Genomic DNA, 25,677 nt, shown 5'->3' with positions numbered 1-25,677 from the left:
AATCATAGAATCATAGAATCGTCAAGGTTGGAAAAGACCCTTAAGATCATCGAGTCCAACCGTTAACCCAGCACTGCCAAGTCCATCACTATACCACGTCCTCGAGCACCACATCTATCCGTTCTTTAAATCCCTCCAGGGATGGGGACTCAGCCCCTGCCCTGGGCAGCCTGGGCCAGGGCCTGACAGCCCTTTGGGGGAAGAAGTTTTTCCCAATACCCAACCCAACCCTGCCCTGGCGCAGCTTGAGGCCGTTCCCTCTCGTCCCATCGCTTGTTCCTGGGGAGCAGAGACCGACCCCCCCGGCTCCAGCCTCCTTTCAGGCCGTTGCAGAGAGCGATGAGGGCTCCCCTCAGCCTCCTCTTCTCCAGGCTGAGCCCCCCCAGCTCCCCCAGCCGCTCCTCCCCAGCCTTGTGCTCCAGCCCCTGCCCCAGCCTCGCTGCCCTGCTCTGGCCACGCTCCAGCCCCTCCATGGCCGCCTTGGGGTGCGGGGCCCAGCGCTGAGCACAGCATTCGAGGGGCGGCCTCCCCAGTGCCCAGCGCAGGGGCACCATCACCTCCCTGCTCCTGCTGGCCACACTGTTCCTGACACAAGCCAGCAGGAGCTGGTGGAGAATCCCCAGCGCTGCAGTGAAGGATACCTGCTCAACAGTGACTTCGTTGCTATCGAGTTTCATTTCAGGGACTCTTCAAATACCCCCTTGGGGAGATTCGGACTGTGAGGAGAAGCACCCGTGAATTTCCGTATCCCCCCTTGGGGCCGCCGGGCCCGCTCCCGGGCTGGCACACCGCAGGGCAGCGCCGGGCCGCTGGGGAGGGCCCTGCCTCCGGGGCACCCTTGCGGACGTGGCCCCCGACCACGGGCTGGCTTTGGCCCATCTCCCGGCGGGGCCACCCCTTCCCGGTACGAATGAGTCACCGCGGCCCAGAAGTTGGGCAGCTTCCGCGGGCCCGGCGAGGATCCGGACGCTCTTCCGCGGCGGGGCCGCCCCGCGGGCCGGGCCGCCCCGGGCTGCGTGCGGCTCGGAGCGTAGCCGCCGGCGGCCGCGCCCCCGGCGAGGGGCGGTGCGCGGCGCGGCGCGGCTTCTTCAGCCGGCGGCGGCCGGGCCGGTGCGGTGCGATGGCGGCGGGCAGCGGGTTGGTGCTGCCGCTGTTGGGGCTCGCCGTCCTGCTGCTGCTGCCGGTGGTGGTGGTGCCCCGCGGGCCGCCCGGCGCGGCGGAGCGACGCTGCTTCTGCCAGGTTGGCGGGGGGGACGGGACGGGGAGGCCGGGCGGCGGCTCCTCTCGCTGCCTGGGGCTGGGGCTCCTGCCCTCGGGGGGTGCGGGGCTCCCGTGAGCGGGGCTGGGTGCAGGTGCCTCAGTGCCTCGACTGTTTTCCGAGCGTCTGAAAGCCTGCTGGGGGGTGGCTAGAGCAAAGGGACTCGGAGGGTGACTTGTGCCCGCTGTGCTCTTCCTTGCCTTCTTAATTGTGTTCTCTCCCTGCCCCTACCAGGAAAGGTGAGTGTTTCAGCTAGGGGAGCAGTTCTTCCCTAACCGCCCAGCTGCCTCTCGTTGGATGTTTCAGGGATGTATGTTGCTATAACTTCTGGGAGCTGCCTCACCCCCTCTCCTGCAGGTCTGCCTGTTCCTCCTGACCCCGCTGTCCAGGAGAGAGTGTGGCTGCAGCAGGTGTGCCAGCACCCGCTGCCCGACCCTGCCATGCCTGGGGGTGAGCTGGGCTGCCCCGTGCATTAAAGCTCTTCTGGCGTTAATTCCCCTTGATATGCCAGGTGTGTTACCGTGCGGTGCTCGGTGCACCTTCTGCTGATGTACAGCAGTGAGAAAACCGGGTACGGTCAACCAAGAGATCAGACCAAGCAGCTGGATTTGGGGAAATGGTCGCTCTGCAGATTCTTTTTGACTTAGCTTTGTACAAACACGTTTGCAAGATGAAGGAATGAAGATGGTAGAATGTATTTAGTGCTTTATTTTTGTTGCCTTTTAAAAAAGGAAGCGATTGTAGAGCCTACTGTTGCTGTACTAAAAATCCAGTCCTTAATTGTGAGTCAGAAATTGAGAGCGGAGAAAGAAAACAAATGCAGTTGTGCACTTGGCTTTGCCTTCTGGGTGCCTCTTGACAGTTTCGTGTGGAAATGGTAAATATAAAGCTGTGCTGATAAGGAATTGAAAATCATGCATTTCGATTCTCTCTCTATAGGGTTTTTGCTTGTACGCTTCCTGTTTAACAGTGAAGTTTGTCTCCCAAGGATCAAAGTCTGGGTGGGGTGTGTGGCATGGGATAAGAAGCCCGAACCACTAAATGAACCGGCATTCTGGCACAGTAATGGCTCGCAGGCTTTTTTTTCCTTGGGTAGGAGGAACTGGCATTGTACTTTGTATGCTCTTGGTTTGTTGCAACTTCTTGTTTATGAAGTAGCGTATGTTTTGGTTTAGTTTTCAGTACAAGTGTTCAGGTTCAAGATTTTTTCCAGACTTTATTGCCTTTGGGAAAGTGTGTTATGTAGGGCAGCATTTCTCAGCCTTGACCTTTTTAAAAACACACCCGAAGGCTGCCTCTTCTTTCTGTAAAAAATAATCTGCTGATCATCTTGTGCGCAGAACTGGTCTGGTGGTTTTTATTTACCACCAAATAAAATATAGGGCAAGCCTTAAATAGTATGTTTTACCCTCCTTTGTTTATATACTTGAAGGCCTGGGTATAGGTTTTGGTTTCTTCCTGTGAACCATCTCTTGCTGTCTCATGGGCTTGTCAGATAAGGAAGCCTTGATGTGGGGGGAGTGGAAGAGCTTTGACTTGTCCGCCCGCTCGTGTTGGGACACTTGACAAGGGCCGCTTTTGCGAGCGCTTGCTGTAGTAATATTTCAAACACTGACTTAAGCAGGCCATGCCTCTGGAATGGGCGTTGCGCTCTTGTCTGTCTGTACTACTAAGAGCAATGCCTCACCTGCTTTTTTTTGGCTGTTATTTTAGCTCTTCGTTTACTTAGAGAGGTTGCTAACCAGTCCTGAAACTTTTATTAGAAACATCCATCTGTTACTAAAAACACTGAAGTTTCACATACTGTTTCTGCTTTCCAATCTGTCTCATTAGCACTGAACAACATTTCAATATCGGAGTTCCCTCAAACTTTACAGCTAACTCATCCCCCACCCAGATATTCCTGTTTGCATTAATGCTTTAGTCAGCCATGAATCAATTCTCTGTATTCCTAGCAATTATGGCTCATTCGCTGTTTACAGCCTGATGTAGCAGCATTCAGCGGATGTGCTGCAGGTGTTCGGCAGACTGGGATTTTGACTAGGTTTCCAGTCTGGCAGAGGGCTGGTTTCCTTCAGGGGCATTTCTGTGGCCAGTACGCTGTCATTAGCCATGAGTCCGGGCACTGAGAGTTACCTTGTTGTTACCTGAACAGACTTTGGAGCCGCTCTTGCGTTCCTGTGCAATTGGTGTGCACCCAACAGCCTTTGGGGCAGGAATTCATACCTAGCACGGTTCCCGATCTCTGTGGGGTAGCTTGGGAGGTAGTGTCCAAGCACAGAGCAGCTGCAGATCCTTCCTTGCCAGGAGATGCTTGGAGGTGCCATCCGACAGCACTTCAGCCTCTGCGGTTTAACCCCATCCTGAGGCTCCCGTGCGAGGTTTGCTTCTGTATGAGCTCTGGAAGCCCCAGTCCTTGTTTTCTGGGGGAAAGACGGCAGGGGGGAAGCACCTGGGCTGGCATATGCTGCTTCCAGGGCAGATGCTGGGCATGACCGTCCTCACCTGGCTGCCAGCTATTTGCTGCAAGCGCGCGAGCAAGGACGAAGGGGAGACCTAGCTGGACTGAGTGCCACAGGCAGGCAGAGCCACAAATCGCTTGTGCGGGGCGACTGCAAGGAAGCTTCTGCTGGGGCGGCGGGGAAGGCATCGGCTCGCCATCAGCCTGGGACTGGCGTGGCCTGCCTAGCAGAGCGGGCAGTGAAGTTGGTACAGGCTAAAAGCAGCTCCTCAGCCACTGTAGTGTTCCCTTCCCTCTGCCCTATTGTAGCTGCAAGTGGGAGATGTGGAAAAGAGTTTGCCTTTTATCCTGCCCAGCTGTGCAGTAGGTGGTGGTGTGTGGGTCTGGGACAGAGCCCATAGCAAGAGAAGGAAGCCCTAAATCCACTGCGCAGGGGACATTTCTGTGACATTGGGCGAAGCGGAAAGAGGTGGGGAGAGACAGACCAGCAGCGCGGCGGAGAGCAGACTGACAGGAGCCTGGGATGGAGGTAAAGGAAGATGAAGCAAAGGCCAAACCTGAGGATTATGCCCAGTCCCTGCGTGGGGGCGTTTCAACCTGTGTTCTGCACCCAAGGCGGGTACATCGATGTTACGGGATGAGAGCGGCTGTTGCGGAGGGCCAGCCGAACGCCTTCCTCGGTGCTTACTCAGCAGCCGGAGCCACTTGTGTCGCGTCTGTCCCGGCGGCTCCGTTGCATCTCTTCCCACCGGGCAAACCCAGCCCTGCCCGTCGGTCTCCTGCCAGGCTCCCACACCCCTGCTGGGTGGAGCGCAACCCGCCGCTGCCGCTCGGCTCAGTGATTCACAGATGCCAGCAAGCACATGGCACATGTTTGGGACTGGATCAGTTTATGTTTCATCTTAAACAACTGTTCTAATTATTACAGGCTGAATATGTAGATAAATATTTTAGGGAGGTGGGGGGAAAGTGTTTTAAGGCACCACCCATCGCAGGGCATGTTTGACACATGCTGTAGCTCAACTGCTCTGACAGCAGGAATTGAAATCCAAACTAAGTGAGTCTCTGCCTGCGTACAGGGCTGAAAGAAGCAGGGTCTGGGGTGGCAGGCGGTCACGGAGCAAGAGGGAACTTCTGGGATGCAGACCGTGCCGTGCCAAGGGGTCTGACACTGCCCACTTCCCTGTGTCTTAAAGCGGGTCAGTGCTGTTTGGTGGTAGCATCACCGGGGCTTTCGTCTTGGTCTCTGAGGAGCCCTGGCTCTTGGGGCTGTCTTCTGCCTTCCTTTGGCTGTCAGCGTCGGTCGGTTGGGCACATACTGGCGGTGTCAGCAGGCCTGGCTGAGCTCGCTTTCTCAGCAGCCCGGTGGCTCAGGAGGCAGAGCAGGAAGGGAAGCAGGCCAGCATTAGCCACATGCAGGCTAGGGAAATCGCCCATCTCTTCACAGGCTGGCTGAAGTCCTTGGAGGAAGAAGGAGTTTTCCCTCTCACCTGAGCAGAGCTCAGGTTTTCCCCAGCGCTCCCCCTTTGCCACAGGCGTGTTCTTGGTGGCATTGCGGCTGATCTTCCCACCCGCGCTTTTCTAAACCGAGCAGCGGATATTTGGGGATCTCCAAAGCATGACCCCCATCTACTCCCGAGTATTGCGGGAGCATCTGCGGTGCTTCCCCCTGCATTATTTTCAGGATGATGTTTTGCCAGGTTGGTTCTGGCTTGAACTGGTCGCTAGACGTAGCGAAGACAGGCCTGGCGCAAACGGTACGTGCTGTTTCAGTTGAGGGCTGGCTGCCTGCTCTGACACTACCTCTTACAGGGATGTCATTCCCCCGGAGTGACGTGTTCAGCGTGGGTACAGAGAGCAGCTGAAGATTATCCACAAATCTTTTTTGTAGGCCACTTTTAGACCCAATCTATAAGCTGCCTGCCTCAAAGGATACCACGTTTCCAGGAAATAAAAAATGTCGTTGGTCGGTTTTTTTGTTGTGGTTTGTTGTTTTTTGTTTAAATTTTGACTTCGAATTGGATAACTGGATTAGCAAATTGCTGCTGTTTTTTTACAGGGGTGATTCAGGCTAGTGGAAAGCTTAATCGCTATGCTGTTAAAATTCTGCCATGCATTTCGCATGGTAATGAATATGGTACATGTGTGAGGATGAGGCGGTGGGCTTCAGTGTGAACGTGAGACAGAAGTGAGCCTCCAAATAAGGTGTCTTAAAAACTATTTGCGCAGCGGAGTAGGGCGTTCTGACATGCTCTAATAGATTTCCCTTCGCTCCCACTCGGATCGATGTGGCTGAGTCCAAATTATCAAAGCCTTTTTGAAAAAAGCTGTTTCCAAAATACTAATTCCTGCTATGGAGCAGTCTGGATCTAGAGCCTGGATTCCTTCCCCCTCTGTCCGGGCTGGCAGGAGGAAACTTGCACTTGCCTTTAAGGTGCTCTATGCTTAATCCGGGCTATTTTTCTCCCCCCTTCTTCATTTCATGTGACTCTGTGCTCTGAGGGCAAGTGCTCCATTCCTGCCCTCCTTCTCGGGAGGAGGGCAGGGAGCTTCATTTCCACAGTAGTAATTATAATGGTTTTATTTAAGTTGATGCGTTACTGAATTATCTGAGGGCTCTCCGGAAATCCATCAAGGCAGGTGGCTCCTATTTCTCACGTGGCCCTTTCTTTTCTCTCTGTACATAATAATATATTTTGCCCTTATTGTGACGGTTGGAGCAGCACCTTTGCTTTGGAATCAGGGAGGCTTTTTCTTGAGCCTTGCAGGGTTTTACTCCCTTTCCTGGTTCTGACTGCTGAGATGCCTGTGACTTTGGTCAAGAGGGGTGATATCTGCTTCTATTTGCTGCCCCACAGCGTTCAGCAGCCCTTAGGCTGGTCGAGTGCTTTAAAAGTAAGAAAAAGGGGAGCCCCTTAAATACAATCCAGCATCATCTTAGGTCTCGTGCATCCCCCATCTGCCTGTTTGTTCCTGGCCTCCCCTGGGGAGCTTTTATGCCACCGCTCGGCAGTGCTCTCTGCCACGCTTCACAGGAGCTGCCCATGCCGACGTTTCCAGGCTTATTCTGCTTGTCCCTGCTTCCAGCGTTCTTGTGCACGGAGAGAAGGCGGAGATGGGACATAACCGCCTGAACAGTAGTGTGGGGTGCGTTGGTTCTGTGCTCTCTGCTACCAGGATTTGGTAGGCTTTCTGGGACAGAAGTGGCAAGAGAAGTTTCTTACCATGAACTGTGGCAAACATCCCATTCTTTGCTTTGTAAATCAACAATATCGATTTAAATCAACTATCTGGGCTTAAAACCCTGAATTTTTCTGATATTGGGGAATGGCAGCTTGCCACGTGTTGTATTGCTACATCAACATCCAGGAAAAATCCCCGGCGTGCTGTTGAGAGTGAATGAGTAGTAACGCTTGATTTTTGGCCAGGGTGATTTCCCCAAGTGCTCGTCGGGGGTGTGGGGGAAGCAAAACTACTTCTGTGTTTTGCAACTTTGTCATCCAGACAGTAATCTATGTGTCAGAAAGCCATAGCTGAATTTGTGCTGCTTTTTCTTTCTCCGGGGCTTGCACGCAGCTTGTTGAGTTGGTCAGGATGATGCAAGAAGTATTGGCTTTCTACATCAGATTTAGAACAAATGTTTTCTTGCCAAATGGCTCTCTGAGGCGAGGAGAGGGACTGTTGCAGTTGCTGTGGTTCTGATTAAATCAAACAAATGGCTGCAGCGCAGTTGGTGAACAACAAGAACTTTCTTTGAATGCTGTCATCTTCGGTGGCGTCCTCGTTGCCTGACTGGGCCCTTCTGCAAACGCCAGCTCTCACCTGTATGCCGTCCTACGGGAGCGACATACCGAGGCTAGTCCGGGATGGGAACCTGAGCTGGCGGGGTGTGTGGCTCGCGGCTGTTACAGCAGCCGATATCTTGCTGGATTCGGCCCTGACGGAAACATCTGTGATCTGCGTAACCGTGTCTGATGCGTGGACAAGGGCTGCGTGGTTTTTTGCGTACGTGCGTGACACAGTCTAGTTGAACGTGTCTGTCGCCTCTGCTTTTTAGAGGTGGAAGTGTCCGTCTGATGCCTACCGCTCGGACATCAGCGAATTCTAATGTATCGATGTGTGTTAGAGGAAAAGTGTTCCCAAATAAAACTGCCTCTCCCCAAGCAACAAGTACAGGACACATCCTAAAGGACGCATCGAAAGACACTCTCTGCTGATTCAGCACAGCCTGGTTTAATCTTGTTTAATTCTGGTTAAACTTAACTAGTTGACTCGCTGGTAAAAGGAAAAACAATTCACAATTTTCTTATTGTCTGCAGTGTTAAAAAGTACTGGTTAAGTTGTTCATATTTGGTTGTTTGGGGGTTTTTATCCAACAGGTTACTGGTCATTTAGATGACTGCGCCTGTGATGTAGAAACCATCGATGCCTTCAACAACTACAAGCTTTTTCCTAGACTGAATGAACTTCTGGAAAGTGACTATTTTAGATACTACAAGGTAATTTTTTCATACAAGAATTGTATTTATTTTGTGTGCTGCCGCTTTTTTTTTTTAAATCTCCTTTGAAGTTATTGCTGATCTTTTTAAAATCAGATACCTACATTTTAATTCTGATCTTTTAAGAGCGCAGTCAGTAAGTGGGACTCTTCTATTATCAGGAGAATCCTAATGTGGTACAACATGCTTATAAAATGCACAATTTTAAAGGTATTTTCTTATGTGTTTTTCCCCTCTTAAGAACTTTGGCAGTAGACCAATGAAATGACTTCTTTTGTTGAGCTGTGGCTCAAAAATGTTGATGACCGGAGATCCACATTGCATAATGAGAGTATTTATAGTGTCTCCCCATGGCCGTGGAAAGCCCGGTTTAGTTACCAGGCGTTCAGGTGAATTGACGGCCGTTGCTGCCAGACCGTCATCATTAGATGGATTCTGCTCCCATTCAGTGAGATTGCGTGTGTGTGACTAAATGTGGGGTTGGTTTGGGTGTGTTTGGGTTTTGGGGCAGTATTTTACCTGCTGTGTGCAGGTACTGAGCAGTGACTGCTGCCTGACTGTTTCCGCAGACAAACCAAGTATTTGCTCTTCTGTAACAACAGTTTAAAAAGTTCCCAACTTCACTGCACTGAAAAGTGGAACGGGCCCATGTATAAAATCACTGGGGTAGAGCTGCTTTTCCCTGCTCCCCCTCTCTACCAAACCCACAAAATCTCATTAAATTTTAGTTGTTTTGGAAGCGAGATACTTGATGCCAACTCTCAGAAAAGAAAGAGTAGGACTTGTTAAAGAAGTTAATATCCTTTCCCCTTCCAGTGTTGGGATTTGTAACAGCAATACTAAGATTGGTCTGAATGAAGCACGAACAGGAATATTGGTGTGTGAAAGCACCAGAAGAAACAGCAAAACAAGGATTAAATTAATAGCCTGTACTGATAACAAGGACATGAGCGATAGCAATCAATCTGGTAAATACCAAGGAATTATTTGTTCCCGTCAAGCCCAGAAGGCTTGCACGCCAACAGATGACTTGACAGCAGAAGACCTGCGCTCTGGCCACAGGAGGATGGCAGCAAGGCTCCAGCACATCCTCTTCCTGCTCCTCGAACAGGGAGGCAGGCTCTAGTCCGAAGATTCCCAAAACAAGGAGACAAAATCAATGGGGAGCAAACTTCCCCTCAGGTTCACGGAGACTGACATGAGCAATATTCCCCAAAGATTGCCCCATAGTAGCTGTTGGCTCGTAAAGGGTACAAACCACCGGGCCAAAACCCAGCTTGCATTGCTCAACAGGAGCCTCAGGACACGATTAGGAATTGGTGGCGTCTTGTCTCCCGTGTTACTACAAACACTCCCAGCCAGGCTGCATGGGCACACACATCTCGTATGAGAGACAAGTGAATGAGGGCGATCAATTTTGTTGAAGAGAAATGACACTGTTTCCACTCTCGCTGCACTCCGCCTTGCACTAAGTTTTGTTATCTGAAGCCTTGCCCTTAGGCGCTGAAGATGTGTGTTGGTAAACTGTGGTGTGGAAGGTTGGCTTGGTTCTGTGAAGGAAATGTGTAATGGGATAATCTGTTATTTGCAGGTAAACCTAAAGAAACCTTGTCCTTTTTGGAATGACAACAGTCACTGTGGAATAAGAGACTGTGCCGTAAAGCCCTGCCCATCGGTAAGTACCAAATCCATTCTTTTACTTCTTTTCTATATTTGGCTTTTGCAGACCGAGAGGAAGAAGCAAGCAAATGACTTACTCTTCTTGTTATTGTAGCTTTAGCAAAACTGGGGCTCTGATGGAGCTTTCTTAGGTGCAGTAATACCGGTATCCATGAGAAAGGCCAAAATACTAAATTCTGAAAGTTTAAAGAAAGGCTAGGCTTTTAATAGCTGACCCACCGTGAATGGCCAAAAACTCGTCCTGGTCCCTCTTTTATTTTTGGTGTTAGTGAGATCGTTTTTGGGCAAATCCAGTCGTTAGAAGAAGCGCCTCCTGTGTTAATTGCCAGGATATTCACCCTGTTGGCCCATCAGCTACACTGCGATTTGCAGTTTCGGCTGACGATTTGCCTCGGCCCTTTCCAGCCCTCTCTCTTTACGTGAAATGGCTCTTTCCGAGTCCTCTGTTTCTCAGGACAAAAAGCAAACACTCTTGTCCCTGTATCCTGGACAAAAGGGTTTTGTTCCCTGAGCTAAAAGAAAACATCTTGCCCGCAGGTGTCTGCCTAAAAAGAAGGGGCTGAGAGAGTGAGTGCATCAGAACTTGGTCGCTGGGTTGATAGAGGTGGTGAAAATACCACCCAGCCTGGCTTTGTGGGTTGGCAGCCGGCAACAGACTGTCTTACGCTCCCATTCCCGGGTCTCTAGAGCGGTCGGCGTGCACGCTAATCGTGCGCAGGGGTACGCCACGCCGATGGGGCGATGAGTGCTCTCGATGAAAGAGGCCTCCTGACGCTACCTGCGTGCGTTTTTCCAACTCACTGGTTTATTTTCGTGTATGATGTAAAGCGTGCTGCAGGGAATCGGGTGTCTGTTCCCCTCTGCGGTAACCTGACGTAGTGTAGCTGTTGGCTGAAAAAAAAAAATCTAAGCTGATACAACACCTTGAGAGAATCTGGTACAGCTGTGTGTGTGGGCATCAGTTGTTACCTAAATTCTCATATATATATATATATATGAGATATACATATATATATATATACACACACACATATATATATGAGATATACATATATATATACACACACACATGTATATATGTATGTTAGATTAATCTGTCTTCTCAGCAACTACCCTACCCCTCAAACAAGTGTCCTTTGCTTCCCTAGTCTTCAAAAAGCACCTATTATGCACCCAAAATGGAACGATGATTTTTTTTTTTTTCCTTAAAATAACCCTAAATTTTGTTTAAATACTCTTTTCCTTAAAAAGGATGTTTTTGGTGATGATAATGACCAATGTGACGGAGTAGTGTTACAATTACATTAGTATTAGCTAGAAGTTGCTCTTATTTTAAGAACTGACTGTGTCACTGCTGGTTTTAATTATTTTGATTGGGGTCCGTTTCATTCTGAAAGCAGCAAAAATAACTCTTATTCATTGCTTAATTTTTCTCTTCCTGTGCTGTTTGCCATCATAGTATTTGCTCCTGCAGCGTAGAAGTGGTTTTACTGCCTTCCTGCTGATGGAGGAAATGGAAGTTGAGGAGAATTTAGGGCCTGATGGTCTTGTGTGTGCTGCTGGGGTTGCGTGGGGCTGGCAAACCTGATGCTATGTGATGGAGCGGTAAGAGGGAAGTTTTTGAATGACGTGTGTCAGGGGCTGGGAGCCGCAATATCTGAGGAGGCGCCTGGGCTCCTGCCAGGAGCGCCGGCATCACCGGGAGACAGGATGCCAGACATCAGCTGACCAGAGGCAACTCCAGCTCCTCCAAAGTTTATGTTGGCTTCCCCAACCTCAGGCTTGGGTAAGCAAAACATAACCTGACGTAGCAAAGGCTGCTGGCCTTTGGAGGAGTCTTGTGAAAAATCAAAATAAAACACCAGGAATATTGCGTAACCTTAGTCTGCGGAGGAGCCAGAAATTGGATGTGTTGTAAGCAGAGTGCTTTGATTTACCTTCTGCCTTCTAGAAACGGTGGTAGCCTTCCTAGTCTTTCTCAAAGATGAGGCTGAAAGGCTTCATCAGCCCCACATGAGCACGTGCTCAATTTTGTCTTTCAGGATGAAGTCCCTGATGGAATCAGATCTGGAAGTTACAAGGTAGGCACGCCTGCGTGCACGAAATGATGCAGCTTATAGGACCAGTTGTGTGTCACTGCCACTGATAGAAGCTGCCTTAATCAGATGGGCGGTATTTGTCGGGATGTGCTTCGTGGTTAAATTTTTACCCTCTTCAAGTGTGTGGCGTGCTGTAGAGCCTTTGAGGTGGCTGTCCTGAAGTCGGGTGTTCCCCTCCACTAACACAGAGCAGTTTAGGAGACTTCTCCAAGAGCACAAAATGCTCCTGCGGCAGTGCCGGAGGCTGCTGTGAGTCCCTGCAACGAGCATCACAATTGCATAAGCCTCTGAATATCTGCAGACATCCTGTGGAAATACGGGGTGGGATGAATCATAAAAGTGTTTCTGATTCTTAAACTGGTTAGTGCATTAAAGGCAGAATTATAACAGCAGAAAAACTGCTTTTTAATCCTCCTGTTTCCCCATCCCTTTGCTTTTTGACCCAGTATTCGGAAGAAGCCAGTAACCTTGCTGAAGAATGTGAAGAAGCCAAGAGACTCGGAGCTGTTGATGGCTCTTTGAGGTTTGACTTCTTTTTCCACAATCCTTACTTGTCTTGAAGGGAACTTAGTATCAGTGCTCTTTCTGATCCTCTTTTTCCACTTTCTTTACAGCAAGGAAGCCCAGCAGGCAGTGCTCCAGTGGACACGGCACGATGACGCCTCGGACAGCTTCTGCGAAGCTGATGGTATGTTTGATCCGACAAGTCTTGTCGTGGGATTTTAAGCACCTCTGCAGAACTTTCAGGCCAACGTGTACTATTTCAGCAAGCCTGGAGCATATATAGCATTTCTTCTCTTTTCCACCCCCCCCCGCCCTCAGTATTTTGAAAATAATATGATGCAAATCTTTCTGACAAAGCTTCATTGCTGGTCAGGGTTTTAGGTTTAAACCTTGCCGTGTTTAGGTTAGGTTTAAACCTTGCCGTGTTTAGCACGTTAGCAGCTTGGATGGAGCACGCTCGGAGTTCGCTTTGCCATCGGCGGCCTTGCGCTCCGATAGCTCCGAAGGCCGGAGAGCTTTGCCCCGCTGCAGTGGGTTGATGTGTAGCAGATATTATGCACCTGCCTCTCGGGAGAGGGACGAGCTGGTGTCTCTGCTGGCGAGACTCTTCAGTATGCGAAGGGGTGGCTGGTCGGCCTTGGATGCCGTCATGTTCCCGCAGAAGTTTTTGTCACTGATGCAGCACTCTGCTTCGCAGACATCTATTCTCCTGATGCGGAGTACGTGGATTTACTCCTGAATCCAGAACGCTACACTGGCTACAAAGGACCGGATGCCTGGAAAATTTGGAACAGTATTTACGAAGAAAACTGCTTCAAGTAGGTGCTTTGGGGGACAGGTTCCACAAGCCCGCAGGCACTGATTTTTGCAGAGGGGCTGCGTGTGCTTTAACTGCTCGGTTAATGCCCATCCTTCTATATGTGCTGCAACGCTTGTGCAGTGTGGGCCGCCAGAGGAGGGGACGAGCCGTGCGGCTGCCCCGTGAGGCCCCCTTGGCCGTTCTTTGGACCACAGCTTGCCCTGGTGCAGGCACCCGCCGCAAGCCCTGCAGTGTGGTGAGACAGCGGCCTGGCAGCGGCTGCACAGCTGGTGTGTGATGGGCTCCTGGGCACACAGTCCTGTCCTCCCTGGCCGTTGCAGGGAGCTCCCTCCCCAGTTTGAACTCTGCCATGGGTACCCCTGGGGCTGATGCACAGTACTGGTGGGCACTGGTCTGTAGTCTTGCCTGCTCTGAGCTGTCTAGTGATTTCCTCCCCATTTGTACTAGTGTATCGTGTTGCGCCAAGGCTGTGGGATAATGTCCACTACCCCCTCTGGAGACACTTGAGTTTTCCTAGCTGTTCCTTCTAAAGAAAGAAGGGGAAAAAAAAAAAAAAAGCCCCATTTTGCTCTCCCCCTTTCCTGTCTGAGCAAAGCTAAAGCACAGAAGGGGTTCTTGGATCTCCTTAGGCTATGTGACTGCAGAGAAGTAACAACTACTGCTGTGCTGTGTTTCTGCGCAGCAAGGAGACGGTCACTTATTTACATACCTTATTTAAATGATTTTTTTTTTTCCCCTCTTAGGCCTCAGAATGTAAAAAGACCTTTGGCATCTGGTAGAGGTGAGTCATTTATTTATCTCACTAAGTGGTTTAGTGGTGTACTGATCCTAGCTCCAGGAACAATAAATGCTCTCTGAGCTACTTCTACTGAATGAGAAATATGTTGTAGCTCTTGATGAAGTGTAGAATTTTATGGCTAACGCAAGGGCACCTGGAAGGGTGGCTTTCTAGCATCTGCCGTGGAGAAAGGAAGTCTGATCTTCCGCTCCTGGAAGAAATGTGAGCTTTGGAGGGAGTGGGAGCAGGACCAAACCCTGAGCTCTTCCTGGGTCCCTGGTTTCTGTACTCGGCAATGCCAAACCCTCTGTGACAGACTGAAATGAGAACCTGGCTGGGATCCTCTGCGGAAACCATCCAGCAAGAGAAACTCTGCCCTAGAGGCCAAGGCTGGACAGCGTAAATGAAAGTAGGGACAGGTTTTGGAAACATAAGAGCTGCTTGGCCAAGGCTGCTAAGGGACCCCGTGTCTCCTGATGTCCCATCCTGCCCAGACATCTAGAACGTCATCAGCCTCACTCCCCCTTCGTTTGACCTGGACGCGGCTCCAGCAGCACCCTCTGGGGTGATCTCTTGTGTGGGTGCTTCCCCCCTCCCTTGACCCTTGTGCAAAGGAGCGGCACTGGTGAAGGAAAGGTACAGTGTCCTTTAAAATATCAGCGCTTCCCTTCACCACCTCTGTTGTTTAGGGCAAGATCTGAAGGAAGTAACACGGGTACGTTGAGGGGAGAGGGAGGGACTGCCGTTTTGCAGAGGAGGAAGCAGGATGACATGAAAATAGAGGATCTGACCTGATATCTGTGAGAGTTGTTGCAAGTGACGGATAAACGGCAGGGAACAGGGATGGGGTCCTTGAGTGTCCTGTCGGAGGTCATACAGGAGATCCCTGGCGGGGACAGACCCCTGTGTCCCCTGTTTTCTGGTCTCTGCTTCAGCCATGTGGTGGTTTTACTTCCTTTGCAAATATTGGTCTCTCCTGCATTGGTCCGGTTATTCAGTAGCATCGCTCATCTGCTGTGTTCACTGCTGCAGTTTGAGATGATGTTTTCTGTGTTCAGAACATTTCTAAACCTCCCTGGAGAGGCTCGCTCTCTTGTCAGAGCAGATTAACAGAGCAATCTTAAGGATTTTAATTTTGGTCATGTGTAACTTTTAATCTCTTCTTTTCTCTCCTTCCACCACTCGTGCTCTTTCTTCATCAGGAGATGATGGAGGTGAGTGGCGCTCTGTTTTTACTGATAACAGAAACAAATGTGGCGTCTTTATCACGCTGTCACGAGCTGTACCATTAGATAATGCACCTGGTTAGCAAAATCATTATTCAGGCAAAATCAGAAGTTGTCTTGAAATTCTGCTGTGTTCAGGACCCTGTGGAGAGATCCCTCTGAGCTCCCTGCCCCTGAGGCATCCTTGTGCGGAGGCCTGAAAAAGCACCAGCAGGTTTTTAAGCGTACAAGTCCTGTTTGAAGGTAGTCGCTGAAGCGTCGTAAGGCTTCAGGAACAGCACTTGTGTTGCGGGGTTTTTTGGCGCTTGTTATTGCTGAGAAAGCAGCTCTCAGGCTGGAGCTTTGACAAGACTCCTAGTCCCAACAGCCTCGGACAGCTGGTAGGAGCTGGGTGCCCAACTCCCTTAGGCCCTGCAGGGCTCACATCTGGGAAGGGCTGTGCCCCGGCGCTGTTTGCCCTCTGCAGCCCTGGGCCTGTGTGTACGGCATGTCTTTGTCTCCAAATTATCTCCACATCATTTTATGTCCTCCAGACTACTTTCAAGCATGTAGCAGGGGTAGCGTGAAACACTGACTTGTGTGATTGTACACACTTGGTTGCACTGCGTGGGGTTTTTTGGTTTGTTGGTTGGGTTTTTTTAATAAAAATACCCATCTCCCCACCCCGGCCAGAAGAGAAAAGCAATCTGTGATCCTTGTTCCCCTTACGCTGTGCTATTCTGCAGCACTTCCACCCGCCCAGCCCTTACTGAGATGGGTGGGAAAGAACACGTCCTGTGTTTGGCTGGTGCCACGCTGTATTGTAGGAGCATCAGTCAGAAGGGTGAGGAGGGAAACTATTTTCATGCTCTTCTAATGCTCCTTTCCCTGCTTCTGCAAACAGGAGTGGGCAGAGGTCCTCCGGGGGCTGGCCTCGGAGGTGATTTTGGGGCATCAGGCTTGGGCAGCACCCTCCCCTGTGCCGCAGAGGGGAGGGTGCTGCCCCGTTTCACTCCTGTATCACCCTGTTGTGCTCTGAAAGGTGTAGCCTAAAACATGACACGGTGTGTTAAAGCCCTCCTGCTGCTGTAAGGCATCTCACGCTGACGTGCTTGTTTTCCTCTTGTTTCCAGGGCATACGTTTTACAAGTGGCTGAAAGGTAATCCTTTTCCTAAACTCGCTTGCTCTTCCTGGGATGAAGGCAGAATGGCCAGGGAGCGGGTGGGAGTTACTGGCCGCGCTCAGGTGGGATTAGATTTCTGTCTGACAGCCAGGGGAAGAAAATTCAACATATGCTTTCAGTATCTTAAAGCGCCCATTTCTTTTCAGGTGTCTGTGTAGAGAAACGAGCTTTCTACAAACTCGTTTCTGGTCTCCACGCAAGCATCAACATCCATTTGAGCGCCAGGTACCTTTTACAAGGTAAATGCTACTTTCTGCCTGAGCTCTCCTGCACCAGTCCTAAACTGATACTTCTGTGGCTCTGCTAAATGCCAGCTGCAGCCTGTTCCAGCAGGGTTCAGGCCATCTTCTGTGCTCTTCTCTCCCCTTCCTCGGCACACGGGTTGCGTAACAGAATCAGGAATGCAGTTACCGCATGCCTTCGGGTCTGAAAATGGCTGGACTGTGCTCTGTACCAAGACTTGCAGCACGTATTCCTTCTGTTCTTCCTCCAAGGTTATTTTGGAGTGGGTTTCTAACTGCGTATGGAGGCTGTCCCTTCCTAGCCTGTCTTTATGACGGTCGGTTTAGCAATAATCTCACCTAGACTCTGAAATGCTTGGCTGGGCTTTCCCAAGAGCCTTGATCCATTTCCAAATGCCATTTCCATTTCCTTTGCGTGCCTTTGTCCATAAGTAGCTATCTGAAGAATCTAAATTTCAACCCTAGGGTTGAAAATCTAAGGTGATGTGAAAACGTGGTTTGTGCGCCTCGCATGGCTGAGGGCAGCGGCACGCTGCTCGCGCGGCGTGGGATGCGGGTTCTGCCGGACTTCCTGAAAGATTCAGTCGTGGTGGTTTAGAGTGGTACCTGTGGACCAAGGCTGCCACCTTTATTCTGCTAAAGCTTACAAAAAATCGAGTATGGATTTAGGGACAGCTGTTGGAATTGGGATAAGTCATTTAGATTTAACTAAGTAATTGTATCTAAGTCTCTACAGCCCACGTAGGCCTCACCTTGATGTGAGTTAGACTACGTGAGAGTTGGGAGATAGAATAACAAGAGAAACATCAAAGGCAAGCAACGAGTTGGGACTGCGGAGAGGATTAGGGAAATAAGGTTGGATACAGACAGCCAAGAAAGCGCCTTTGCTTAGTTTGTGTAGAGGGGGTAGCTCCTGTTGGTGAAAGGCTACAGGAGACGCTCTCGGCTCTGAGAAGGCTCAGCTGGGGCCCAGGCGGGGATTCCCATCCGCAGGTGCCGCGATCGCCTTGCAGAGGGCCTGCCTCGGCTTGGGGTCCTTTCTTGCCGGGCTGGTTACCCGTCGGTGATGTAGAAGATGAAGTTTCTCCCTTTTTTGTTTTTATACATCAGCTTGATACGACTGCGTTATATCTTCCACTACGTACTTTATATAATCTTAAGTACACGATAGGATGAGCAAACAGAAATATTCTTTGTGAAACCTGTGGGCTTGATGAGGGAAGATAGAGGCCGGTCTCCTCCGATCCTTGTCTGCTTTTGTTCTCTTGCATTTCCACAATAGAAGGAATCCTCTTAAGATGTCCCTGTTTGTTAGGGAGCCTCCCAGCCTGCGGCCCCCACGCTGCTTCCCAGAGCAACGTGATCGGGGGCCCGCACTGTCTGCCTCCGTGGGCGCTCGGACCAGAGCAGAGACCTTTCCTGAGCTCTGCAGTTAGTCGGTGGCTTTTGTGGGTGGGAGCAAAGGAACGAAGGGACCTCCACAGCCTGCCTGGTACATCCACCCAGCCCTCGTCACTTGCAGACAGATGTTGAGCTGTCCCCAGCTTACCCAGAACTGCTCTCAGAAACAGCTCAACTGATGAGAAACTCTTCAACTGATTTGACCCTGCACTTGGGTCACAGCAACCCCAGGCACCGCTGCAGGCGTGGGGAGGAGCGGCTGGGAGCTGCCCGGCGGGAAAGGCCCTGGGGGTGTTGGTCGACAGCCGCCTGACCATGAGCCAGCAGTGTGCCCAGGTGGCCAAGAGGGCCAATGGCATCCTGGCCTGTATCAGGAACAGTGTGGCCAGCAGGAGCAGGGAGGTGATGGTGCCCCTGCGCTGGGCACTGGTGAGGCCGCCCCTCGAATGCTGTGCTCAGCGCTGGGCCCCGCACCCCAAGGCGGCCATGGAGGGGCTGGAGCGTGGCCAGAGCAGGGCAGCGAGGCTGGGGCAGGGGCTGGAGCACAAGGCTGGGGAGGGGCGGCTGGGGGAGCTGGGGGGGCTCAGCCTGGAGAAGAGGAGGCTGAGGGGAGCCCTCATCGCTCTCTGCAACGGCCTGAAAGGAGGCTGGAGCCGGGGGGGTCGGTCTCTTCTCCCCAGGAACAAGCGATGGGATGAGAGGGAACGGCCTCAAGCTGCGCCAGGGCAGGTTTGGGTTGGGTATTGGGAAAAACTTCTTCCCCCAAAGGGCTGTCAGGCCCTGGCCCAGGCTGCCCAGGGCAGGGGCTGAGTCCCCATCCCTGGGGGTATTTAAAAGCCGGGGAGATGTGGTGCTGAGGGCCATGGTTTAGTGGTGGGCTTGGCAGTGCTGGGTTAACGGTTGGACTCGATGATCTTAAGGGTCTTTTCCAACCTTAACGATTCTGTGATTCTATGAAAACGCGCAGTCTTTGTTTTTAGCTTTTGCTTGTAAGCCTGGGTCGTGTTTTAAACCAACTGACAAAGCTCTGCAGGAGTAATGCATTTGTTGGGGTTCGAGTTGGGTTAAAAGCATGCCTCTCTTGAACAACGTGTGGTCAGTAAAAGGGCTGTGACTATTGCAAGGCCTGGATCTCCCTGGTTGGAGTCACGCTTCACCATTCAGCTTGGGACGGTGGGAGGAGGTGAACCAGAACTATGCCTATCCACCTCATATCTTCGGTTTTTTGCTCTCTCAGATACGTGGTCAGAGAAGAAATGGGGCCCCAACGTTACCGAGTTCCAGCAGAGGTTTGATGAAGTCCTCACCAGAGGGGAAGGTCCCAGAAGACTCAAGAACCTGTATTTTCTCTACCTGATAGAGCTGCGGGCCCTATCCAAAGTGCTGCCGTTTTTTGAGCGCCCAGGTTTCCAGCTGTACACGGGGAATAAACGTCACGATGCAGAAATGAAAAACCTATTGCTGGAAATTCTCCGTTTGGCCAAGTAATTACATCGGGTAGCGGGGGAGAACGGCTCCTTCAACCCTGGCACCTCTGAGCGTGCTTAACCTTTCGCGTAAAGCGCCTAGAACGGCAGGTTCTGGGGTCGTCCTTGTCGGGGGATAGCGTGATTTGTGCAGCGGGGTAATAGTGCTGGGAGTACGGTGGTATCTGTATTCAAATTACAAAACGGGGTAATTAAGCCCACGGTTTAATAGTCCAGGCCGCTTTTTTGATTTAGCAGCGTTGAATTTAATAACCGCCTATGCGTCAGCCCTGAAACTGGCTACCTGTTTGACTCATCTGCGGAATACCAGTCCTGGCCTCGTGGGTTTTTTTGACTAGAAAAAAAAAATCCTAAACATGTTGGTAAGAGAGGTTTGGGCTGTTGGCAGAGTTTGGAGTAAGAGGAATGGAAGATACCGGAACCGGATGGAAACGTGTGTTTCCTAATTCGATCGATGGTTGAATTTATCTTGTCACACTCCCGTGCCTTCCATGCTTACGTCTGTTAGAAAACAGACTCCAATTGCTTAGAAACCGTAGAGCAATTGCTGGAAATGGCTCCAAGGTGAGACGCAAGCTCAAATGGAAAGCCTCCAACAAGAGATTTAAGAAACAAGCAGCCTGACTTAAAATACGTCTCGATGTCCGATGTCTAACAGCTATCAGTTGCATTTGTGCGCCGAACCGGATACTTCTGTGGATTTGCAGCCGTGCCAACAAGCCGTGGAGAGAGAAAACTCTTTTCATTTTATTTCAGGTCTTTCCCGTTGCATTTCGATGAAAACTCGCTCTTCGCAGGGAACAAAAAGGAAGCTGCTAAACTAAAGGTAACGGGTCAGCCCTTCCCTTTGGGGCGTTTGCTACCTCAAGGGTATTTTCAGACGTGTGTCTGGGATAATGCTGGCTCTGAAAGGGACCCCAGGATGCTCAAGGTGCTGGATTAGGTATTTCCAAGTTGTTTTGCTTTCTGAATGGTTTGGGTCCCTGTGGGTAACTGCAGACCGTAGGGTAGAGGGGTGAATTGCTGCTGAGGGCCCCACTTGGGGAAGCATTTCCTTAACTCACGCCCACTGAATTTAGCCTGAAGTCCAGAATTAATAGGTTATTGGATTTGGATTAATACATGGAAGAAGTCCTAATTAGTGCTTAACCACGATCAACTCGAATGTCTTTTTCCCTAGGAGGAATTTAGGCTGCACTTTAAGAATATTTCGAAGATAATGGACTGTGTTGGCTGCTTCAAATGTCGCCTGTGGGGGAAGCTGCAGGTAAGCTTCGTCAGCAGCTGGGGACGTGCCTGGAAGCACCTCCTCTGATGGGACTCTGGTGCGGAGATGTGGGTCTTAGCTACCGGTCAGCTCCCGGATCCGGATCAGGGCTGCTCGAGTCGGTACCGCGTCGGGTCAGCAGGAAGCAGCGTGCCGATTCCAGCTCGCTGGCAGCCGCCTGTTGCCTTTGCAGTTAAAAACGGGGTTAACGCTGCTTCAGCCGCTCCCCGAGAGAGGGGCGAGGGTGCTACAGAACGTCAGAAACATCTTTACAAAGTAGGCGGTGAATCCGTCGGGGTTCAGCGAGATCTGCGCTGAATTTTACGCGTGGTCAGAGGTAGGCAGGGAGCCTCCGCCGGGGAGCTCTGCTGCCGCAGTAACGCTACCGAAATAAAGCGGCCTGGCTCTGTTCTGCTCCCTTCTCTGCGCTGCGCTAAGCGAAAGGCAGGTCTTGCTCTGTTAAGATGATGTCAACAGGAATCCTCGCAGAGATGAAGGAGGGGAGTAAAGTTAAACTTGTGAGGCAGGCCTTGGATGTCTCCCCGCTGTTAAACGATGTCGTTTGTCACGCACAGACGCAGGGCTTGGGTACAGCGCTGAAGATCCTCTTTTCTGAAAACCTGATCGAAAAGATACCTGAACGCGGCCCTTCCTATGGATTCCAGCTGACGAGACAAGAAATCGTTGCCTTATTTAATGCTTTTGGAAGGTTAGTTTGAGACTTTTTCCTCTATTTTTACACAAACTTAACAGCTTAAACTCAAACAGTCAGTTCTCACCAGCAATACTGGTGTTAACTCCTGCTCTGATCGTACCGTCTCATTAATGTCAGGTGACGTTAATGTGGAGTGCAACAGTTGGAACAATTTAAAACAACTTCTTTATATTTCTGTAAGGAATTTAAGGAAGTATTTGTTTTAAGATACAAAGACTTTGGTGATTTTTAAGAAGCTTTGTGACTCTGCCCTCGGAGCGCATCGTCCCCAGACGAGGGTTGCTGTGCAAGAGCAGGGCTCGCTTTAGAGCTCTCCTTCAAGCTTCCCACTTCCACCAGTTCGTTCCCAGATCTGTTTGCAATGGTTGCGTTCAGCAGGAATCCCGCAGTCCAGCGCTTGCGGAGAGCTGGGCGAGGAGTTTTTGGCAGGGAAGGAGGGTAACGAGGCCTTTGGGAGAGAGAGGAGGTTGCAAGACGCTGGTTATCCGTTACGGCTTAGCCGCGGTGACAGCCCTGGAGTTCCTGGCAAACGGGTTTTTCAAAGGATCCTTCAGGCGACGCTGCCGCCGGTGCCGAAGCTCAGGGGTCCCGCTGCGCCTCACTTCAAACCTCCCGGCTGTACCTTCTGCAGCGCGCCTGGCCAGCGACGGGGAGGCCCTAGGAGCACCAGTCCCTTTGGAAAACCCGCAAATGCTCTTCCCCCCGGGGATGTCGTGGTGCTCCCCTCCTGAGCACAGCCGCTGCCTTCCTCTCGGGCCGCAGGAGCTGGGCTTCCCTCCGCCTTTCCAGCGCCGTGTGTCAGCACAGCCTTCGGAAGCAGCAGGCGGGAGACTGACGGACTCTGAGCGTCCGCTTGCGGAGGCCGCTGAGGGCTGGCAGGCAAAGAGCCTCCTCCTTTCTCCCCTCTTTCCCCCCCGCTGCCCAGTGAAAACTGCACCCTGGAAGTCCTCTGCTGTGAACAGACTGGGCCCGGGCGGCTCCTGCTCAGCCTCCAACCTCCTGTCCCAGCGAGCTGGATTCGAACAGCCCTTGGAAACAGACCTCCAGCTTCTGCTTGTTGCTCACAAGCCATTTGGGTTACTGAAAACCTCCTTAAAATGGAAGTTTGTCCTGGCTGGGAAGGTCTCTTCTCCCTAGTAATGAGTCTCTTCTCCCCAGGAACAAGCGATGGGACGAGAGGGAACGGCCTCAAGCTGCGCCAGGGCAGGGTTGGGTTGGGTATTGGGAAAAACTCCTTCCCCCAAAGGGCTGTCAGGGCCTGGCCCAGGCTGCCCAGGGCAGGGGCTGAGTCCCCATCCCTGGAGGGATTTAAAAGCTGTGGAGACGAGGTGCTCGAGGACATGGTTTAGTGGTGGGCTTGGCAGTGCTGGGCTAACGGTTGGACTCGATGATCTTAAGGGTCTTTTCCAACCCAAACGATTCCGTGATTCTATGGCAGACCTCTCCTTCACGGAAGAGGCGCCGCGGGCTGTATCCTCAGAGTCCCACCCGCCATCTTTGCTGATGCTCCCGGGGCCAAATACATTCAGCAAGAAAATGAGGCAGGCGATTCAAAAAAACACCCTGCAGAAGAAAGGAGCTTATAGCGCAAGGAGACGCTGCGACCTGCCTGCGCAGCTGGTAATATTATGGTCTGTTTCTTGACCTCTAGTTAATGGGTTTGTCTGATCGCTGCTGAGCTCTCTGTAACAGCCAGTCCCACTGTTTCTCAGCGTTCGCTTTAAAAAGAGTCTGCAAAATAAGCGAAGGGCCCGGTGTAACCAGAACCGAATTTAGCTGAAATTCTAAATTCTCTCTTCCGAAGAGCTGCTCGAAGCTGTACTCGAGAGCAGCCCCTTTCTCTTGAATTTTAAATAAGGCGTGATGCGTACGGTGCTCTAATGTTTCCCTTTTGCTTTCCTTGCACGCAGGATTTCAACAAGCGTTCGAGAACTGGAAAACTTCAGGAACATCTTACGAAATATGCGGTGAATTCAGGGCAGAAAGAGAGACTGAAACCTTGACTGCTGGGCTGTTCTGGGCTCTCCAAAAATGGCCAAACACCTTCTGGCCACTACACCGTGAAGGCCACGGGCTGGACCTCCTGTTCCCAGCTGATTGTCTGGAACCTGCTGATGACAAATATTGTGTACAAGGGGGGAAAAAAAAAAAGCTACTTTTTGGTTTTGTATAAAAGTGGGGACTATATGTAAAGGTTATTTTGTATATTAGAAGATTTTGAATAGCTTCTTTAACTATTGCTGTACTATTTGGATGGATTAGGCCTATGTCTTTGCCTTCAGCAGCTGGAGGTAGGGCACTGAATAAATTTGGGGACCAAATAAATTTGCCACCAGCGCCTCTGGCTTTCTGCTGCGTTAAAGGAGACGGCGAGGGATGGCAGGATGCGCGCCGCAGCTGCTGCCGTACAACGCTGCCTTCCTCTTCCCGGTGAAACTCTCTTCGGGCGAGGGGTTGTTCCTGCTGGTCGCTGCTGTGGGCTTCAGCCATCGCTTCCTCGTTGAAGGCAAGGGGAGAGGAATGGCGACGCAGCACGCTAGAGGAACCCTGCCGCTGGCCTCCGTCTTGGCTAGAACCCTGCGGGAGCGACAGCGCTGGCCCCTGCAAGGGGACGCAGGGCAAGCACAGCCCTCACTGACCCGCGCTGCTGTCGGGAACCGGCGGGGTGGCGGAAAATAGCTTCGGTCTGAGCCCTGCAGCGCTGCTCTGCTTCCAGCCGGTGCCTGAAGCGGCCTCGCTCAGGGCAAGGGGAGCCAGCAGCCACCCCTGTTCCCCACCCGAGTGCCAGCCTCTCTTCCTGCGGCCCGTTAAAGCGGCTTTGTCCTCTTTTGGGATCCACTCATAGCCCGGAGGGGCTGAAAAGGGAAGGGCTGCGGCTGCCGCTCCGCAGGGGCGCTCGGTGGCTGAAGCCAAGCTGAGTTTTGCCGCTGCGAGGACAAGCAGCTGGGGCAGCAGGACGGAGAGGTGCCGTGGCGGGGTCAGCCGCAGCCCCCGTCTAGCGCAGCAACGGGAGGGCCGAGACACCGGCCCCGATTGCACCATCCGCCTTCGCAACGGGGGCAAAGGACAGGCTCACGCGTGGTCAGCGCTGCCGGGGAACGGGCACCCCCGGCTGCTTTTCCCCCCAAAACACGCTGCGGGGGCGGGTGCCGCTGCGCAGGAAGACAAGCGTGTGCTCCAGCTATTTGCAGCGCGCTCAAGGCCAGACCGCTAAACCCGCGCAAGCGGTGCAAGGAGATAAGGGAAGCACCGAGTTACGGAGCTGGGGTTTTTGGCTGCTCCGCGCCGCCGGGGAGGCTGTGAGGGGTCGCGGGTCAGGACAGAGCCCTGACGCGGCTCCCGAGCTGCCCTGGCAGCTCCGTGTGTGGTAGCAGAAGGCAGCAGGGCGCAGAGGCCGTGGTTGGAGGGGGAGCTGGGGACAAGGGGAAGCACCGCAGCCAGCCCCAGAACCCCACCGCTGCAACGGGGAGCTGCAGCACCCTTGGCAAAGCCCGGCTCTGGGTGCTGGGAAAAGGGACCCGCAGCGAGGCTGCAGTCCCATGGAAGCGAGCCACGCCAGCGCCGGCTCAGCCCAGCAAGACGCAGCTTTACCGAGTCACCAGAGCAGTCGGTGCCCAGGGTCCTGTGCCGGCAGAGCCAACGCGCCCCCGGCCAGGACGAGGCGGGCTGCAGGGCCGCGGCGGGAGCCGGGCCGTGGCGGGAGCAAAAGGCAGCCCGGCCTCCAGCAACCTAGCACAGAAACTCTTCTTTTTTTTTTTTATTTCAACATAGTAGTGCTTGGTTACAGTTTAGTGAAGAACAAATAGGTACATTCATTGGCCACAGCTTCCTGTTGCAGCCAGCTGCTGCCTGACTGCAGAGCCGAAACACTGTTAAATCATACCAAAAAAAAAAAAAAAGTAAGTTTAATGAAAGGCAACTATGCATTAAAAAAGTCATTGTACTTCTCAGCTATAAATTACTTCAGTAAAACAGGGGACTGGCCCCAGCAGGAGCGGTCAGAGTTTTGAAATTAACGGCCATCCGTACAAATGAATAAAACCGAAACGCTGTGCCAGTCCCTCCCCAGGACAGTAC

General features: G+C 51.9%; 1 protein-coding gene across 1 annotated transcript; it reads left to right on the top strand.

Annotated features, from left to right (window-relative positions):
* The first annotated feature begins 1,107 nt into the window (after positions 1-1,107).
* Positions 1,108-23,884, top strand: ERO1A (endoplasmic reticulum oxidoreductase 1 alpha). Its single transcript, XM_082316617.1, has 16 exons — positions 1,108-1,240; positions 8,099-8,218; positions 9,810-9,893; positions 11,941-11,979; positions 12,444-12,520; positions 12,612-12,685; positions 13,199-13,319; positions 14,065-14,102; positions 15,302-15,313; positions 16,438-16,464; positions 16,635-16,727; positions 19,369-19,615; positions 20,375-20,444; positions 20,799-20,885; positions 21,461-21,594; positions 23,511-23,884. Exons 1-16 carry the CDS (start codon positions 1,121-1,123, stop codon positions 23,569-23,571), a joined length of 1,404 nt encoding a protein of 467 aa, XP_082172743.1. The 5' UTR covers positions 1,108-1,120; the 3' UTR covers positions 23,572-23,884.
* Positions 23,885-25,677: the final 1,793 nt, after the last annotated feature.

The sequence above is a fragment of the Platalea leucorodia genome, assembly GCF_965183815.1.
Source record: "Platalea leucorodia genome assembly, chromosome: 7".
Taxonomy (NCBI): domain Eukaryota; kingdom Metazoa; phylum Chordata; class Aves; order Pelecaniformes; family Threskiornithidae; genus Platalea; species Platalea leucorodia.
Note: the sequence above shows the minus strand (reverse complement) of the source record. Positions and strands in the feature narration are given on the sequence as shown.

What these genes read in the sequence shown, in the direction of transcription:
- ERO1A (XM_082316617.1), top strand. Translation starts at nt 1,121, where the DNA reads ATGGCGGCGGGCAGCGGGTTGGTGCTGCCGCTGTTGGGGCTCGCCGTC. An exon ending in GCTGTTGATGGCTCTTTGAG is followed by an intron (nt 12,521 to 12,611) that starts GTTTGACTTCTT and finishes CTTTCTTTACAG; the next exon opens with CAAGGAAGCCCAGCAGGCAG. An exon ending in GTTTTACAAGTGGCTGAAAG is followed by an intron (nt 16,465 to 16,634) that starts GTAATCCTTTTC and finishes ATTTCTTTTCAG; the next exon opens with GTGTCTGTGTAGAGAAACGA.